At 42.0% G+C, this 17,991-nt stretch overlaps 1 protein-coding gene across 1 annotated transcript in view; it reads right to left on the bottom strand.

Annotated features, from left to right (window-relative positions):
- OTOP1 (otopetrin 1) overlaps positions 1-17,991 on the bottom strand; it is a 39,219-nt gene that overhangs the window by 12,089 nt on the left and 9,139 nt on the right. Inside the window, exons 2-4 of the mRNA XM_064363943.1 lie at positions 14,980-15,116; positions 5,680-5,738; positions 3,539-3,669 (exon numbers count right to left, since the gene is read on the bottom strand). Coding sequence (XP_064220013.1) covers positions 3,539-3,669; positions 5,680-5,738; positions 14,980-15,116 — 327 coding nt within the window. The remainder of the gene's footprint in view (positions 1-3,538; positions 3,670-5,679; positions 5,739-14,979; positions 15,117-17,991) is intronic.

Genomic DNA, 17,991 nt, shown 5'->3' with positions numbered 1-17,991 from the left:
ATGAAAAATGTAATCAAAGAGTCAGGTAAGACCAGGCGCGGTGTCTCAGGCCTATAATCCCAGCACTTTGGGAGGCTGAGGCGGGTGGATCACTTGAGGTCAGGAGTTTGAGACCAGCCTGGCCAACATGGTGAAACCCTGTTTCCATTAAAATTACAAAAATTAGCCAGGTGTGGTGGCATGCCTGTAATGCCAGCTCCTTGAGAGGCTAACGCAGGAGAATCGCTTGAACTTGGGAGGCAGAGGTTGCAGTGAGCCAAAATCACGCCGCTGCACTCCAGCCTGGGCAACAGAGTGAGACTCAGTCTTGAAAAATAAAGATAAAAAAAGAGTCAGGTAAAATTGTGTGTGTGTGTGTGTGTGTGAGAGAGAGAGAGAGAGAGAGAGAGAGAGAGAGAGAGAGAGAGAGAGAGAGAAACACCTCAGTGTCCAACAATTTAGAAATTGGTAAGTAAATTTTAGTATATCCCAACAATGGGATAGTAGACAGCCACTGCAGATTATAATTGAGATGTGCTTTATGGTTTTTGTTATTTTTGGTGTGTGTTTGTTTGCTTGTTTTGAGACAGAGTCTCCTTCTGTTGCCCAGGCTGGAGTGCTGTGGCACAATCTCCACTCACTGCAACTTCCGCCACCTGGGTTCAAGCGATTCTCCTGCCTCAGCCTCCCGAGCAGCTGGGACAACAGGCAAGCACCACCACACCCAGCTAATTTTTATATTTTCTGTAGAGACAGAGTTCGCCATGTTGGCCAGGTTGGTCTTGAACTCCTGAGCTCATGCTATTTGCCCACTTCTGCCTCCCAAAGTACTGGAATTAAAGGCATGTGCCACCACATCCAGCCAGGATGTGTTTTAATAATATAAGAAAGTAATCCCATTTCAAGGAAAATGGAAAAAAGTAAGAACAAACTGTATATCTATTTTTTTAATGTGAGCCACAACCCAGTATCAGGCTGTAAAATCAGGTAGCAACCGTTTTGTAGCAGAATAAATTTGCAGTGGACTGGAATAGGATAGAATGGAGTGGAATCAACTATGAGAAAATTTGAGAGTGTCTCTGATACAGTAAAACTAAGTATTATTTTGTCACACACACACACATATTTATGTGTTGGTTGCAATGTAAAATCTGCCTCTTACAGGTTGCAATAAAAAAAGATCGAATGTATAGTATAAAATCAACTATAAATAAATGTCACACTATAAAAAAACAACCAAACGTTCACAGCATTTACCGCATTTCTGGGTAAGTGCTGTGGATTTTTTTGAGGTGGAGTCTCACTCTGTCACCCAGGCTGGAGTGCAGTGGCATGATCTTGGCTCACTGCAACTTCCACTTCCTGGGTTCAAGCGATTCTCCTGCCTCAGCCTCCCGAGTAACTGGGACTACAGGTGCGCACCACCACGCCCAGATATTTTTTGTATTTTTAGTAGAGACAGGGTTTCACCATGTTGGCCAGGATGCTCTCCATCTCTTGACCTCGTGATCCACCTGCCTCAGCCTCTCAAAGTACTAGGATTACAGGCGTGAACCACCGCGCCCAGCCCAGATTTGCTTTTCTTCACACTTTGTCATTGTTTTAGTTAATAATACGTATATATTACTAACAAAATCTGAGAAAAGCTACATAGTAGCATTAATTTTACTCTCACAGAACATGATGCAATTTTCTTTCTCTTTTTTTCTTTCTTTCTTTTTTTGATATGGGGTCTCCATCTGTTCCCAGGCTGGAGTGCAGTGGCACAAACACAGCTCACTACAGCCTTGACCTCCCAGCCTCAAGTGATCCTCCTGCGTCTGCCTCTCGCGTAGCTGGGACCACAGCCTGTGCACCATGCCTGGCTTTTTTTGGCAGCGATGGAGGTTTCCCTTTGTTGCCCAGGCTGGTCTCAAATTTCTAGGCTGCAGCGACCCTCCTGCTTTAGGATTACAGAGTGCTCGGGTCACAGGCATGAGCCACTGCACTCGGTGATAATCTTCAATTCACACAGGGTTTCCCTAGCACTTATAATTCAATACGGTGTTACGCAGAAGACAAGGGAAGAAATCAGGAGGAAAAGTTCAGGTTAACAGAATGTTAGCTCTGACAGCATCCTTTTGTAGAAAATTAATCCAACCTCATCTTTCACAGAGGATCTTAAAAACCAGATTGCTGGGATTCAAATCACGGCTCAATCACGTATTCATTATGTTACCCTGGGCTAACTTCTGTGGCTTGATGGCTTTATCCAGATGAGGTTAATATTACCCACCTGAGGCCAGGTGCGGTGGCTCACACCTGTAATCCCAACACTTTGGGAGGCTGAGGCGGGTGGATCACAAGGTCAGGAGTTTGAGACCACCCTGGTCAACATAACGAAACCCTGTCTCTACTAAAAATACAAAAATTGGCTGGGCATGGTGGTACATGCCTGTAGTTCCAGCTACTCAGGGAAGCTGAGGCAGGAGAATCACTTGAACCCAGGAGGTGGAGGTTGCAGTGAGCTGAGATTGCACCACTGCACTCCAGCTTGGGTGATAGGGAGAGACTCCGTCTCAAAAAAAAGAAAAACTTGCCTACCTGAGAGTGTAAACTTCCAAGAACAGTGTCAGACACTCAGCAAGCGCTTAATTGCAATTTATTTTTGTTATTATTGTCATTGCTGCTACTGATATTGATACCAAGGAGGACATGAGGCCCAAACGCTAAGAGTGGCTGCTGGTTGGAGGTGGTGATTGCGTTGACTCTACCCCACTGATGAGGAAACAGGTTCAAAGTGACTTTCCAGGACAGCCGAGGGTTACACAGCTGGCATAGACTTGCTGCACGGTAAAGCGGAAGGGATCTTTGCAAGTGCATTATTTGGACGCCTTCACTTTACAGATGAGAAAAGGGAGGCTCAGAGAGATTAAATGTCTTTCAAAGGTCACACAGCTCGTACATGATAGGAACAAGCCTGAGACACCCAGTTCCCTGCCGCACATCCCCCTTGCCCTGAATATTCTAACACAGAAGTGACATATCGTAAAATGCTAAAGGATTTTCGAAGAAAATAGAAAGATTAACCCAACAGGCTCTCAAATGCGAGCAAGGGGGAACAGCCATCAGCTAGAATTAAAAGCAAAGTACAGTTAGATTAAAACTTTAAATGAACTACAGCCAATTAACCACAACCTACCATTAGACTCGTATGAATTTTTAAAAGCCATACTTTCACCAGAAAGAACTGGTAATAGAGGTTTAATTAAAAACACAAGCAGAGGCAACCATCAATCTTCTGTAGTTGAAAACAAAGACCTTTATTTCTGCAGCAAACTGGACCATGAGAAATGGCCATCAGAATGATCACCGTGGGTCTTCCAAGTCCCTGAGTCATGGAAGAAATCTTTAATTATGCTCAGCACATATCACTTATGTTCGACAACAGGGCCTGTCTGGCTGGTGCTGAGTTGGGTGGCCTGCAATTCTTTGGAACCTGCACTCCACCTCTGAAACCTACAGGTTTCCAAGATATTCCAACATGGCAGAAGGGCCACTCACCTCTCTCACCACTCACCTGTTGTTATGTTCCCAAAGCCCAGAGTAATGAGCCGTTCCTTGTGCTCATTGAGTTGGTGCTTTGACTCATTGAGGACACCGCTGGCCCACAAAAGCAGGTTGGTGAACACCGAGTGGATCACCCCAAACCTGAAAAACACAGGGACTCCGTTCTCGAGCAGCCCTGGGAAAGCCTCAAGCCCCATGGGGTGAGACAGACGTGTGCACACAATCACACAGTTCCTTCTCAGACATGGTTTCTGGTTTCACCTGGCAGCTCAGGCTCTGGGTGGGTCTCCTGCCTGGCTGGGAGGGGCAGTTCCATGAAACCTTCCAAAACCACAGAATCTTGGCATTCAGCCTTAGTCTTGAACTCACCAGTACTCAACGCAATGCCTGCAGAACATCAAAGAGGCTGGGTCTTGGAAGCAGAGCTGGAGGGGTGAAAATTTACTAAAAGCAGACAACCAAAGAGACCACTTGTCCATATTCTGCCCAAGGGAAAAACGGTCCAACTGTATCCTCAACTTTGACCCTGCCTCTCCTCTGAGTTTTAACCTCAGCTGATCTCTCTGGGGCTCTCATGGGCAACTGTAGGCAAAACCTTGCCTCATTTGAACCCTGGCTTCCTTTGGCATAATGTCCAAACACAACCGAAGAAGGAAACAGAATCCCAGGGTGTCTGAGTCAGGTGTTTGCCCATCTGTTTGCCCCTTGCGCTTGCCCGGTTGCTGTAGATCCTGGCCAGCCTTCCCCGAGGCGTCTGGGAGGCCTTCTATAGAGCCTTTGATAAAGGCAGACAATGCTGTTTGCCTCACACTGGCTGGCTTTTCTTTTACTCGTAATGCCCACAGCTCCCCTTTCTTCTCTCTTTTTTCCTGGTCCAAATGGTACTATCCAATCCCAGGCCCACTGAACTCAGGGAGGTAGCACTGTTGCCACGCACGGCTATAAGCTGTTTTGCCACGCAAGCTCCCTGCGAGCTGGCAGCCTCCTGTTGGCTTGCTGTGGAAATGGTCCACAAACCAATGGCAGACGTCATTTTCCCATGCCAGGCTGCCTTAATCCCAGACTACAACAGAGGGAAGGCTTCCATGAGTCATTTCTAATCTCAATTTATGTTTCCTTCATCTGTGTGTGTGTGCATGGTGCTTTCTTACATGGTAACAACACCTTGCGTTTAGCTGATTCACTCCATTACCTTGTCAATGCTTTCCTTCCATCCTCACAATCACCTAGGAGGGTGATGGGTGGACCTCGTAACAGACCCTACACTTGCTGAGTGCTTCTTACACGGTGCTTTACATCAATTCCCTCTTTCAAGCCTCGAGGCAGTCTATGTTACTGTCTCTGAAGGACACCAATAGTTTCCTCTCTACAATACTGAAGATTGTCAAGCGGCAGAAGGATAAAAATGCAGGGGACACTGCCTCTCCCTGCACCTGCCTGATGGCAGGATGGCAATTCAAAAAAAAAAAAAAAAAAAAGATCCTGCTACCTCCCCTTCCCTTCCTGCATACAGACAGAGATGTGAGTTTTGTTCTTACTGGGGACAGCTCTGAGCTCTTACCAGCTCAGAAACGAAGCCAGCAGAGATAAGAGAATCTGGGAGCAAACTCACCTTTGTCTTGTCCTTATAGGATTTATGGCTCTTTGTTAAATACTATTTAAGCAATGCCCCCTAAACCACTGCTTTGACAGAAGCATGTTAGAACTGAGGTCCCTCCCACATGATGGGCACACAGCAAGTGTCAATAAACTCCTGCTAGTTTTTTCTCTTGTTAATCTGACCTTTGTTTTCAGGCCAACACTCAACTGAGAATTTACGAGGGTTAAAAAATGAAATTACATTTTCTTCCCTTCATCTCTATTTTATAGATGAGGAAACTGAGGGTCAAAAGGCAAAAGTGTCTAAGATGCAGATTCAAATTCAAAATTCAAGCCCCCCACTGCCCCCCGCCATGCTACCTCTGGACTTGTCCCAGGAAGGAGCCAAAAACAGAGGCCCCCTTCTCTCGGCCACAAATGAGGGCTTAGATTTCAGGACCAAGTGGAGAGTTGGTCTGTTTTTGTAACCAAAGCAAGATGGCAGTGGTGAGTTTTGATAATTTTAAATGAATGCCAAATTCAACATATAAAGCAATTACCCACAATTTTTACCTTTCCAGTGTTTTGAAAGACTGGATAATATCCTTTGCATGCCCCCAAAGAAAATATACCTAGATGGAAATAAAGAAAGAAGAAAAATAGGTGAGACACTCATCATTACACTTGCAAACTTGAGAAACTATAAAACTCAAAGAAAAAGTATGGGAAAATGCTGGGACATCAGTGACCTCCTACTCCATCTTAGGTAGCAGTGCCACTCCCCAGTGGGGACAGTGATTGAAGAGTACTATGCAGAAAAGTAAAGTGAGGCCTCTTGGTTCAGGAAGAAATGGTGCTGCAATTGATTAAGAATGTCTTCTGTGAGATGGGGTGATTGACTGAGGATGTCTGCTGTGGGACAGGGTATGGAAGTAGTAGCCTGCCAGTCATTAACTATAACTGGTTTATATCACATGTTAGTTTTCATCCAAGAAATATTCACTGTACAGTTACTCTGTGTCAGTGGCCAGAAAGGAAATGTTGAGGGCTTGAAATGAATAATGAAATTGATTTGGGCTGGTCTTTTATTTCACTCTGTTACATATGCTATGTAGCCCCCTGGTTATGTAGTCACTAGCAGCAATACAGGGAAGGGATTGACGTCATGGATACTATATAGTATCAGACCTGTAAAAATCCTGACTTCCTCAATGAATAGCCAATGGCCTTGGGCAAGTCAGGGAAACTTACTGAATCTGTTTTCCCGTCCTTGAAATGGGAATGATAGGAACTTACCCTAGAGGGTATTGTGAGCAATTAAATGAAATGATCTATGTCAATTACTTAGACTAGCTCCTGAAGAAGCATGTATGTTTTCAATAAATTCACTGATGTTGTCAGGCATTATTTAGGCTTCTAAAATGTTTTGGGCTTTATTTTAGAGATAAACACATATTGAGCACCTACTGCATGCCAAACACTGCTAGGCATTTTGTAACTTTGTCTCATTTAATCTTTGTTTTCTAATTAAGAGTTATAAAAATAAAATCAGACAGTACAAAATAAAATACACTTACACATATCACCTCTTTCACCTTCTTTTACCTAAGATTTACTGTCTTACTCAGGAAAACACATTCAAGGCACTAATTGTCTGGAAACATCCAATAATAAAAATAGCAGTGACTCCTCATTAAAGCATTCAACCCAATAACAGGGAAATGGTTAAGTAAATTAGCAATTATCGATGATTTAAAATTAGACAGACATTTAATTGATGCTTTTTATAAAAACTACATAGCAACATTAAAATCTTTTTATAGTGAAAATTTTGTAATGGAAAATTCTACGTCCATTAACTTTGACAAGAATGTACACTTCAAGTACAAGTAACGGAGAAAATACATAAAAGCAATAACAAGTGCTGGTTTCAGTTGATTTGCTCACAGACGCATTTTTATTATCTTTTCCACTTCTTTCAGTAGTAAATAAATGCTTTTTTTAAATTTTTTTAGAATTATCATATGGTCCAGCAATACCACTTCTGGTTTTTTATATATATATATATATATATATATATATATATGTCCAAAAGAAGTGAAAGCAAGTTCTCACAAAGATATTTGTCCGCCCACGTTCATAGCAGCATTATTCACAATAGCCAAGAGGTAGAAGCAACCCAAGTGCCCACAGATAGATGAGTGGATGATCAAAATGTGATATAAACCAAAAAGTGCCTGACACAGGTCTCAATCTATTTGGAAGTTTATTTTGCCATGATTAAGGACATGCACCTGGAAGACAGGTCTGTGCCTTTCTTTAAAGATTATTTTGAGGGTTTAATGTTTTAAAGAGAAGGGGCAAATGTTGGGAAACAAGGAAGACATTTTTTATTAAAGGTGTGGGTAGATAAGAGGCAAATGGTTGCATTCTTTTGAGTCTTTGATCAGTCTTTCACATGTGAGATCAGTCTTTCACTATGCATCCATCTAGCTCAGTGAACCTGCATTTCTACACAAGATAAAATAAACACAGGACACAGGAAGCCATCAGGTATGTATTTGTATCAGGTGAGCAGAGGGCTGGCTTTGAGTTCTGTCCCTTGTCCTGTGCTTGTGAAGATAAACTATCCATTTACTTTGTGAGGGTGAAATTGAACACAACTGTTTTAGGGTAAATATCTTGGCGCCCACAAGGAATTTCCTAGTGGACAAATTGTGAGAGAGGTATGCAGCTTTTTAAGATCTTTGTAGCTATCTTATTTAGGAATAAAATGGAAGGAAGTTTTGCCTGATGCAGTTCCCAGCTTGACTTTTCTTTTTGGCTTAGTGATTTGGGGATCCCAAGATTTATTTTGCTTTCACAGTGGTATAGACATACAATGGAATTTTACTCAACCTTAAAAAGGAAGAAAATTCTGATACACACTGCAATATAGACGACCCTTGAGGGCATCATGCTATGAGAAATAGGTCAGACACAAGAAGACAAATACTGTATGATTCCATTTTGAGGTATCTAGAATATTCAAACTCAAAAAGACAGAAAGTAGAATAGAGGTTGCCAAAAGCCGGGGGAGGGGAAATAGAGAGTTGTTTAGTGGGTTCAGAGTTTCAGTTTTGCAAGATGAAAAAGGTCTGCAGATTGATTATACAATAATGTGAATGTACTTAACACTACTGAACCGTACACTTATAATGACTAAGATGGGAAATGTTAGGTGTATTGTCAATCTAAAAAAAAAAAAGACACTAGAGAAAATTATCTCTAAATATGTTAGATTTATTCGGAAATAGAAATAGGAATTACAATCCAGAATAATCCAGAATGCATGGAATGGCAAGCCACCAGTGCATTCAGTGAGGGAAGGGTAAGGAGGAGCTGTTATTAGCAAAGAGAGATTTACATAAGCTGCTTAGAAACAGAGTTCATTGGTTCTAGAGGCTTAAAGCCAGAGTTGTCATCAGCTCATTGGTGGAGATGCCAGTGCTGGGCAAGTGTTCTTCCAAGAGCATCTTATCTGCATTACTGCAGTCCTTAAGAATGTCTAGTGATGTCTAGTCTCATCAAAGCAGAAGATGTATGGAGGGTTTTAAGGAAGTCCTTGGAAACAGTTTTTATCTCAGACACGTAGGCAGGAGTCCCCTCTCCTTGGTGCCTTCCCAGCCTTTTTTTGCCTGGGTCTGACAACAGCGATTTCATCTTGGTAGCTACAGGTTTTACAGTATTCGCCACAATTTTAGAATAAATAAATGCTCTGTTTTTTAGAATACAACATACTTGTTTCATATATATGTGTGTGTGTGTATTTTTTTCCATTCTCTGGACATCTTATGTAGCAAAAGCACATGGTGAGTGTTCAACAGGTATAGAATGATTAATTCATTGACTTGCCAGGCCAATAAAATGCCTTAAATTAGAAAGCTAGAATCTCCAACCCACCAAGTAAGAGGGATATTTTAAAAACTCACATCTGTCCAGGTCATTCCTCTCCCTAAAGCCTTCAGTGGCTCCCCATTGCCCTCAAAGTGAAGCCCAAGCCTTTAGGTGGTGGTCAGCCTTGACCAAGAATTTGCTGTACACCTAGCCCTTTGCAAAGTGCCGTTCATACACCTGTGCCTTTAATCCCTACAACGCGTGCATGAAGTAGGTACTGTGATTGTCCCCACTTTGCAAGTAAGACCCATGAGGTCCAAAGAGGTTAAGTAAGTTGCCTGAGGTCACACAGCTGTAGTCAGAGCCAGAGTCATGCAATCTGACCAGAAGTGCAATCTTAAAGCCCTACACCAAACTGCAGATCCAGCCTGTGCCCACACATCTCCCCCTACCCCACTGTGAGGAAAGACTGCATGTCCCAAAGACACTCTCCTCCAGTGGCCTCTGACCCACTACCCTGTGCTCCTCCCTCTTTCACAGACAGTTTTGGGACCTTCCCTGGCAGAAACCGAATCGCAACCCAAGCTGCTGAAATGCGCTCCTTTGTGGCCCCTCATTGCTCTGGGACACTCTGGTCAAAGCACTGAACCCAGTGTTGTCACTGTTTTGGGTACTGTCTCCTACCTGACACCCCAATGGAGTGTGTCACAGACCACGGCTTTGTACCCTTGTATTTCCCATACTGAGAACAAGGTTCACCCAATACTTAAAGATGAACTGCATGAAAAAATGAATGAATGAACAAATGCAGTTCTTTTGGCTCATTAAAGCTTTCCACATTCAGCGGCGTGCGGTGGCTTATGCCTGTAATCCCAGCATTTTGGGAGGCTGAGGTGGGCAGATCACCTGAGGTCGGAAGGTCGAGACCAGCCTGGCCAACGTGGCAAAACCTTGTGTCTACTAAAACCACAAAAATTAGCCAGGCATGATGGTGCGTGCCTGTAATCCCAGCTGCTTGGGAGGCTGAGGCAGGAGAATCACTTGAACCTGGGAGGCGGAGGCTGCAGTAAACTGCGATCGGGCCATTGCACTCCAGCCTGGGCAACAAGAGTGAAACTCCATCTCAAAAAAAAAAAAAGATAAGATTTCCACATTATCACTTTATCACTATAAGGCTCTGTCTTCATGGGATTTGGCGTCCCTGGAATGAGCAGCCAGTTAACTTTGATCAGCTCGGGCTGCCATAACAAAGGACCACAGACCATCAGCCTCAATAACAGGAATTTCTCTCCTTAGGGTCCTGGGGCTAGAAATCCAAGATCCAGGTGTTGGCAGGGTTCATTCCTTCTGAGGCCATTCTCTTTGGTCTGTAGATGGTCACTTTCCTCCAGTGTCATGGCTGTCCCTGTGTGTGTGTGTGCTGTGTCCTTCTCTCCTCCCCTTATAAAGACACCAGGGCCAGGCATGGTGCTTCACGCCTGTAATCCCAACACTTTGGGAGGCTGAGGTGGGTGGATCACCTGAGGTCAGGAGTTCAAGATCAGCCTGGCCAACGTGGTGAAACCCTGTCTCTACTAAAAACACAAAAATTAGCTGGGCATGATGGCAGGCGCCTATAATCCCAACTACTTGGGAGACTGAGGCAGGAGAATCGCTTTAACCCGGGAGGCAGAGGTTGCAGTGAGCTGAGATCGTGCCATTGCACTGTAACCTGGGCAACAAGAGTAAAACTCCATCTCAAAAAAAATAAAAAATAGAGACACCAGGCATATTGAATTGGGGCAGCCCTAATGATCTTATTTAACCTCAATTTCTTCCAGCTGACCCTATCTCCAAATACAGTCACATGCTCAGGTACTGAGAATTACGGTTTCGGCATGTGAATTTTACAGGGGATACAATTCAGTCCATAACAGCTTTCGAGTACAAGGCAACCCCCTCCAAATTAGTCCTCAGCAAGCTCTGCAGTGATTCCACCATGCCACTACTGAGCTAAACTGATTTCAGGCTCTCTGGTCACACTCTGTCTCTTAGCTTCACTATTTGAGAATGTGTTTGATCTGGAGAAACACTCTAAGGTCATCCAGTGCTGTCTGGTAAGTCAACTGGGTGTACAAACTCGAGGTCACTTTGGATAAAAGATGAAGTTTTTTAAATGGCATCACTAGTTTTCTAGAGGTAGAAAACTTCACAAAGAACATTCTCAAACTGGGAATCCAAAAATATTTTCAGCAATGGCGGTATCACTAAAACAAGCTCATGGTCTTCCAGGGTGACTTGTCAGGAAGAAAATAATCACTATGTCTCCGCGGTGACTTTAAGCAAGTCACTTGTCTTCTCTGAGCTCCAACTTCTTCCTAAGAAAAAAATGAGGGCAGAGCCTGCCAAGGGCAAATCCGGAAGATGCTGTGCTCAGTGAAATAAGGCAGACACAGAAAGAAAATTACTGCATGATCTTACTTACCTGTGGTATCTAGGAAAACGTTTTTAATCGAATGCATAAAAACAGAGTAGAAGCTGGGCATGGTGACATGGGCCTGTAGTCCTAGCTACTAGGGATACTGAGGCAGGAGGATGACTGGGCTCAATTCAAGGCTGCAGTGATCTGTGATTGCACCACTGCACTCCACCCTGAGCAACAGAGCAAGACTCTGTCTGCAAAATTATGTTAAATTAATAAATAAAAACAAAATAACATAAAGAGTAGAATGGTGGTTGGAGGAAAAAAATTAGAAGATTTTAGTCAAAGGGTACAAAGTTGCAAATACGTAAGATGAATGATTCTAGAGATGTAACGCACAATGTGAGGACTATAGTCAGTAATATCGTATTATATACTGGAAATATAGGTGCTCTTCCCACACCCAAAAAAAAAGAAAGGCACCTATGTGAGATGACAGACATAAATATGCTTGACTGTAGTAATCACTCACTATGGATAGGAATATCAAAGCATCCTGTTGTATACCTTAAACATATACAAGAAAAAAGAAAAAAAATGAGGCTAACAATTCAACAGTTCAGATCCTGACTCTGATAACATTACCAGGGATTTCTGCCAAGGGCGAACACTACACTGAAGGCCCATCTAATATTCTTATCAACCATGAGATTTTTCTGACTCTAAGCTATGTATTTAAATTATATTCATCAAATCCTAACTTCTGAGCCACACCAAGTTCACCAGTGCTGTGGGAAAAAAAAAAAATCCGCATACATTTCTAAAAGATTTTATTTTTTATTTATTTTTTTTTTTAAAGAGAAAGAGAGAGAGAGAATAGGAAGGAGGAAAAAGGAAGAGAAAGAGAGAGAGAGAATGGGGAGGAGGGAGAAGGAAAAGAAAGAGGGAGAGAGAATGGAAGTATTGCTTTCTTGTCCAGGCTAGAATGCAATTTAGTAATGGGTATTGAAAACCTCTTTTATACTGATAATTATACTTATTGATGTAGTCAGGAAGGAATAAGGGAAGAAGATAACAAACAAACAGCCAACCAATATTTCATTTAAACCTATGAAATGCTATGTGATTACTGAGGAGTGATTTACTTCCAATTATATAGTCACCTTTGGAATAGGTGTGAGGTGGTAATGTATGTTTTGTGTATTTGAAGTGGAGAGTTCTGTAAATGTTTATTAAGTTTACTTGTTCCGGGTCCGAGTTCAAGTTCTGAATATCCTTGTTAATTTTCTATCTCGTTGATCTATAGAATCGTTAGCTCTTCTTGTTGCATTGATCCTTTTGCCATATGTAATGTCATTCCTCGCCTCTTTTGATCTTTGTTGCTTTAAAGTCTACTTTATCAGAGGTGAGAATTGCATCTCCTGCTTTTTGTTTATTAGTTTATTTTTACTCTCTGTTCGATTGGTAAATCTTCCTCCTTCTCTCTGAGTCTTTGTGTATTGTTGCATGTAAGATGGGCCCGGATGCAGCATACCGATGGGTTTTGGCTTTTTATCCAATTAAAATATATATAAGTTTAATACCGGCGTTTGATGCTAGCTGGCTGTTTTGCCCATTAGTTGATGTAAATTTTTTATTGTGTTAAAGTTCTTTGGTTTTTGATATATTTTTGGAAGGGCTGATATTGGTTGTTCCTTTATATGTATAGTGCTTCTTTCAGAAGCTCTTGTAAAGCAGGCCTGGTGGTGGTGAACTCTCTAAGTACTTGTTTGTTCGCAAAAGATTTAATTTTTCCTTCGCTCATAAAGCTTAGTTTGGCTGGATAGGAAATTCTGGGTTGAAAGTTCTTTTCTTTGAGGATGTTAAATATTGGTCCCCACTCTTTTCTGGCTTGTAGGGTTTCTGCTGAGAGATCTGCTGTAAGTCTGATAGGTTTCCCTTTATGGGTAACCTGACCTTTCTCTCTGGCTGCCCTTAGTATTTTCTCCTTCATTTCAACCCTAATAAATCTGGCGATTATGTGCCTTGGGGTTGGTCTTCTTGAAGAATATCTTTGTGGTGTTCTCTGTATTACCTGGAGTTGAATATTACCCTGCCTTGCCAGGTTGGGAAAATTTTCCTGAATGATATCCTGAAGAGTATTTTCCAACTTGGATTCATTCTCTTCATCACATTCAGGTACACCTATCAAACGTAAATTAGGTCTTTTCACATAGTCCCATATTTCCTGGAGACTTTGCTCATTCCTTTTCATCCTTTTTTCTGCATTCTTGTCTTCTCGTTTCATTTCACTGAGCTGGTCCTCGACTTCTGATATCCTTCCTTCTGCTTGATCAATTCGACTGTTTAAACTTGTGCATGCTTCGCGAAGTTCTCGTGTTGTGTTTTTCAGCTCCATCAATTCACTTATATTCTTCTCTAAATTGTCCATTCTCATTAACATTTCGTCAAACCTTTTTTCAAGGTTCTTAGTTTCTTTGCATTGGGTTAGAATAAGTTCTTTTAATTCACAGAAGTTTCTTATCACCCACGTTTGGAAACCTGCTTCTGTTATTGGAACACCCGTGTAATCTATTAAGCCTTGTTCCGTTACTGATGAGGAATTGCAATCCCCTGTAGAGGGAGAGGCACTCTGATTTTGAGTATCCTCTACCTTTTTACGCTGGTTTCTTCCCTTCATTATATATTTGTCCGTCTGTCGTCTTTATAATTACCGACTTTCTAACTGGGTCTCTGACGTCCAACTTGTTGATTCCCTGCGCCGAAATCTGAGCAATCCACTGAGCCGGCCAAAACAGCGGTGTTAAGATTGATGGTGCTTTTCTGCCCGGGAATCTCCGGACTCTGCACCAAGAACTGGCGTGCTAAGGCACCAGCAAAACCGCCACGCCGGCCACAAGAGTCGCCCTGGCGACCCGTGGTGCTCCTCCACTGGGAATCTCCTGGTCCATGAGCAACTAATATTCGTCTGAAAGTGTGGCGTCCTCTCGTTCTTTGCGCTTTCACTGGGAGGTACGTGCCTGAGCTGCTAATCATCAGCCATCTTCCATTTCTAAAAGATTTTAATCCCCAAGTGAGAAAACAAAAGTGTTTCCATGAGCCAGAGGAGGCACTGCAATGGCACATGGTTTCTACGTAGGAAAAATATTAAAATTTTTTAAAAGTAAAATTGATTTTGGCAATGGTTGCGTAACTCTATGAAGAGACTAAGCCATTGAAATGCACACGTTAGGTGGGTGAATTATATGGCATGTGAATTATCTCAATAAAGTTGTCATACACCCAGAAAATAAAATTCTCTCAAGCCTTTAGGATAGACTCTGGCTTGGCAGAATCTCCTGACTCTTCATCATCAGAAGTTCTGCCTCATGGGATCCCTGCAAAAATGGTCAAGGGGACACAGTTTCATTTTGCAGTGGAGGCAGCTGAAGAACTAAGCCTCAGAGACAAACTCCAGTTCACCCTGGGACTCCCTGAGCGGTCCGCAGCTGCTCACGCTGGCTCCAGGTGCCACACGCCTTGATGTTACAAGTCTTTACACACCCTGGGATACACTTCACAGGTACAAGACAAATAAATAAACATCAGTGGTTTACCTGCAACAAAGTATGCACTGCATGGGTGACAGGGAAAACTCCTTCAGTGGCGGGTAAACATTCTGAAAATCCAATGAAGTATCCAACTTTAAGGCATCCCAGGATGACGGTAATGACTGCAAACAATGTGATACTACCTGAATGTGGGATGAAGGGAGGAGTAGAAACACACACATTGCATTAATATGCATGGATGTCATTTCAAAATAAATTATATTATGTATTAAACCCTTATGTACATGGTCAAATGATTTTTCATAAGGGTGCTGAGACCATTCAATGGGAAAAGGGCAGTCTTAAGAACAAATGTGCTGGGAAAACTGGATATCCACATGCAAATGAATGAAGTTGGACCCTCACCTTACACCACATACAAAAATGAACTCAAAACAGATCAAAGATCTAAATATAAAAGCTAAAAGTATAAACCTTGTAAAAGAAAACATGGGGGAAAGCTTTATGACATTGGCTTTGGCAATAATTTCTTGGCTATGACATCAAAAATGCAAGCAACAAAAATTAAAATAAATAAACTGAACTACATGAAAATGAAAAACTTTTGCGCATCACAGGACTCTACCAAAGAAGTGGAAGGACAACCCACAGAACTGGAGAAAACGTCAGCGAATTATATATCTAATAAGTGATTAATACCCACAATACACAGGTTTGCTTACATTCGATACCTCATATAATGAAGTCCTGCAGTATTGTCCTTTGTGATTGAGTTTATTTTACTTAGCATAATGTCCTCATGGCTCATCCATACTGTATCATGTGTCAGAATTTCCTTCCTTTTTAAGCTGAATAAAATTTCATTGTATGTCTATACGTCACTGTGTTTATCCATCCATTGATGGATGCTGGGTTGCCACCACCTTTTGGATACTGAAAATAATGCTTCTGTGAGAGAATTTAAAGAGAATTCTTATATATCAACAACAACGAGCTGGGCGTGGTGGCTCACACCTGAAATCCCAGCACTCTGGGAGGCTGAGACAGGTGGATCATCTGAGATCAGGAGTTCAAGACCAGCCTGGCCAACATGGTGAAACCTGCCTCTACTAACAATACAAAATTTAGCCAGGCATGGTGGCACATGCCTGTTATCCCAGCTACTCAGGAGAATCACTTGAACCTGGGAGGCGGAAGTTGCAGTGAGCCGAGATCATGCCATTGCACTCCAGCCTGGGCAACAAGAGCAAAACTCCATCTCCAAAAATCAGTCAATCAATCAATCAATCAATCAATCAACAAAAGCCAATTTAAAAATTGGCAAAGGACTTGAATAAACATATCTCCAAAGAAGACATTAAAATGGCCAGCAAGTACATGAAAAGATGTTCACCATCACTAATTATTAAAGAGATGCAAATCAAAACTAAAAAATACCACCTCACACCTATTAGGATGGCTACTACAAAAAAAAAAAAAGAATAGAAAAGAACAAGCACTGGTGAGGATATAGCGAAATAGTGCTCTGTTGGTGGGAATGCGCAACGGTGCAGCTACGATTGAAAACGGTATGAAGGGCCTTTAAAAAATGCAAAATACTGTTATGGCATGATCTGGTATTTTCACTTCTGAGTATATGCCCAAAAGAATTAAAAGCAGGGACCCGAGGGGATATCTGTATGCTCCTGTTCATAGCAGCATTATTTTCAGTATCTAAAAGGTGGAGGCAACCCAGTATCCATCAACAGAAGGTTGGATAAACACAGTGAGGTACAGACATACAATAAAATATTATTCAGCTTAAAAAGGAGGGAAATTCTGACACATGATACAGTATAGATGAACCATGAGGACATTACGCTAAGTAAAATAAACTCAATCACAAAGGACAATACTGTGGGATTTCATTATATGAGGTATCAAATGTAAGCCAATTCATAGAGACAGAAGCAGAATGGTGGTTGCCAGGTGCGGGAGGGAGGGAAGAATGAGGAGTTGGTGTTTAATGGGGACAGAGTTTCAGTTTTAGAAGATGAAAAAGTTCTGGAGATTGATTGCACAACAGTTTATATGCACTTAACACTACTGAGCTGTACACTTAAAAACTGGTAAGTTGGTAAATTTTATGTATATAAATGCATGTTTTATGATTAAAAATTAAAAATATATTAATAAAATAAATTCAAGGCCAGTCATGGTGGCTCATGCCCGTAATCCCAGCACTTTGAGAGTCCAAGGCAGGAGGATCACTTGAGGCCAAGAGCTTGAGACGAGCCTAAGTAACCCCATCTCTACCAAAAAATAAAATAAAAATTACTTCTAAATAAATAAATAAATTCTACCGTTGGGCTGTGAAGGTAAAACTAGAAGTCAGGTGCTGTGTCCTGTTCATCATTGTACCACCCATATCCCAGAGTCTGACAAATGATATACAATCAACGAAGACTGGTCCAATCAACAGAAGGCTTCTAGAAGCTTTTTCAAAAAGGAGCAATCTAAGAATGTCACTGTTCTACTTGAAAATCTCAGTTCTCTAATCCTATAATCCCGCTCTCTAAGGAATAAGCGTGCAGAGTGCAGGTCATACAGGTATACAGGAATTCTCTGAACTATCTGTGCAACTTTTCCATAAATCTAAAACTTTCCTAAAATAGTTTATTTATTTGTTTGAGACAGGGTCTCACTCTGTCACCCAGGCTAAAGTGCAGTGGCACGATCCTGGCTCACTGCAACCTCCGCCTCCAGGGTTCAAGTGATTCTCATGCCTCAACCTCCCAAGTACCTGGGATTACAGGTGGCACCACCATGCCCAGCTAATTTTTTGTATTTTTAGTAGAGATGGGTTTTTTCTCTGTTGGCCAGGCTGGTCTTGAACTCCTGATTTCAAGTGGTCCACCTGCCTCAGCCTCCCAAAGTGCTGGGATTACAAGGATGAGCCACTGAGCCTGGCCAAAAGTTTATTTAAAAGAGAAAAAAAGATGGGTAGAGGCTCTTTGGTAGTAGCTAGGAAGGGCCTGTGCTAGGTGTACTGAAGAAAGGAAGCAATCTTTGATAATA

The sequence above is a fragment of the Aotus nancymaae genome, unplaced genomic scaffold (genome assembly GCF_030222135.1).
Source record: "Aotus nancymaae isolate 86718 unplaced genomic scaffold, 86718_ANA_hifiasm-v0.15.2.pri h1tg000006l, whole genome shotgun sequence".
Classification (NCBI taxonomy): Eukaryota; Metazoa; Chordata; class Mammalia; order Primates; family Aotidae; genus Aotus; species Aotus nancymaae.
Note: the sequence above shows the minus strand (reverse complement) of the source record. Positions and strands in the feature narration are given on the sequence as shown.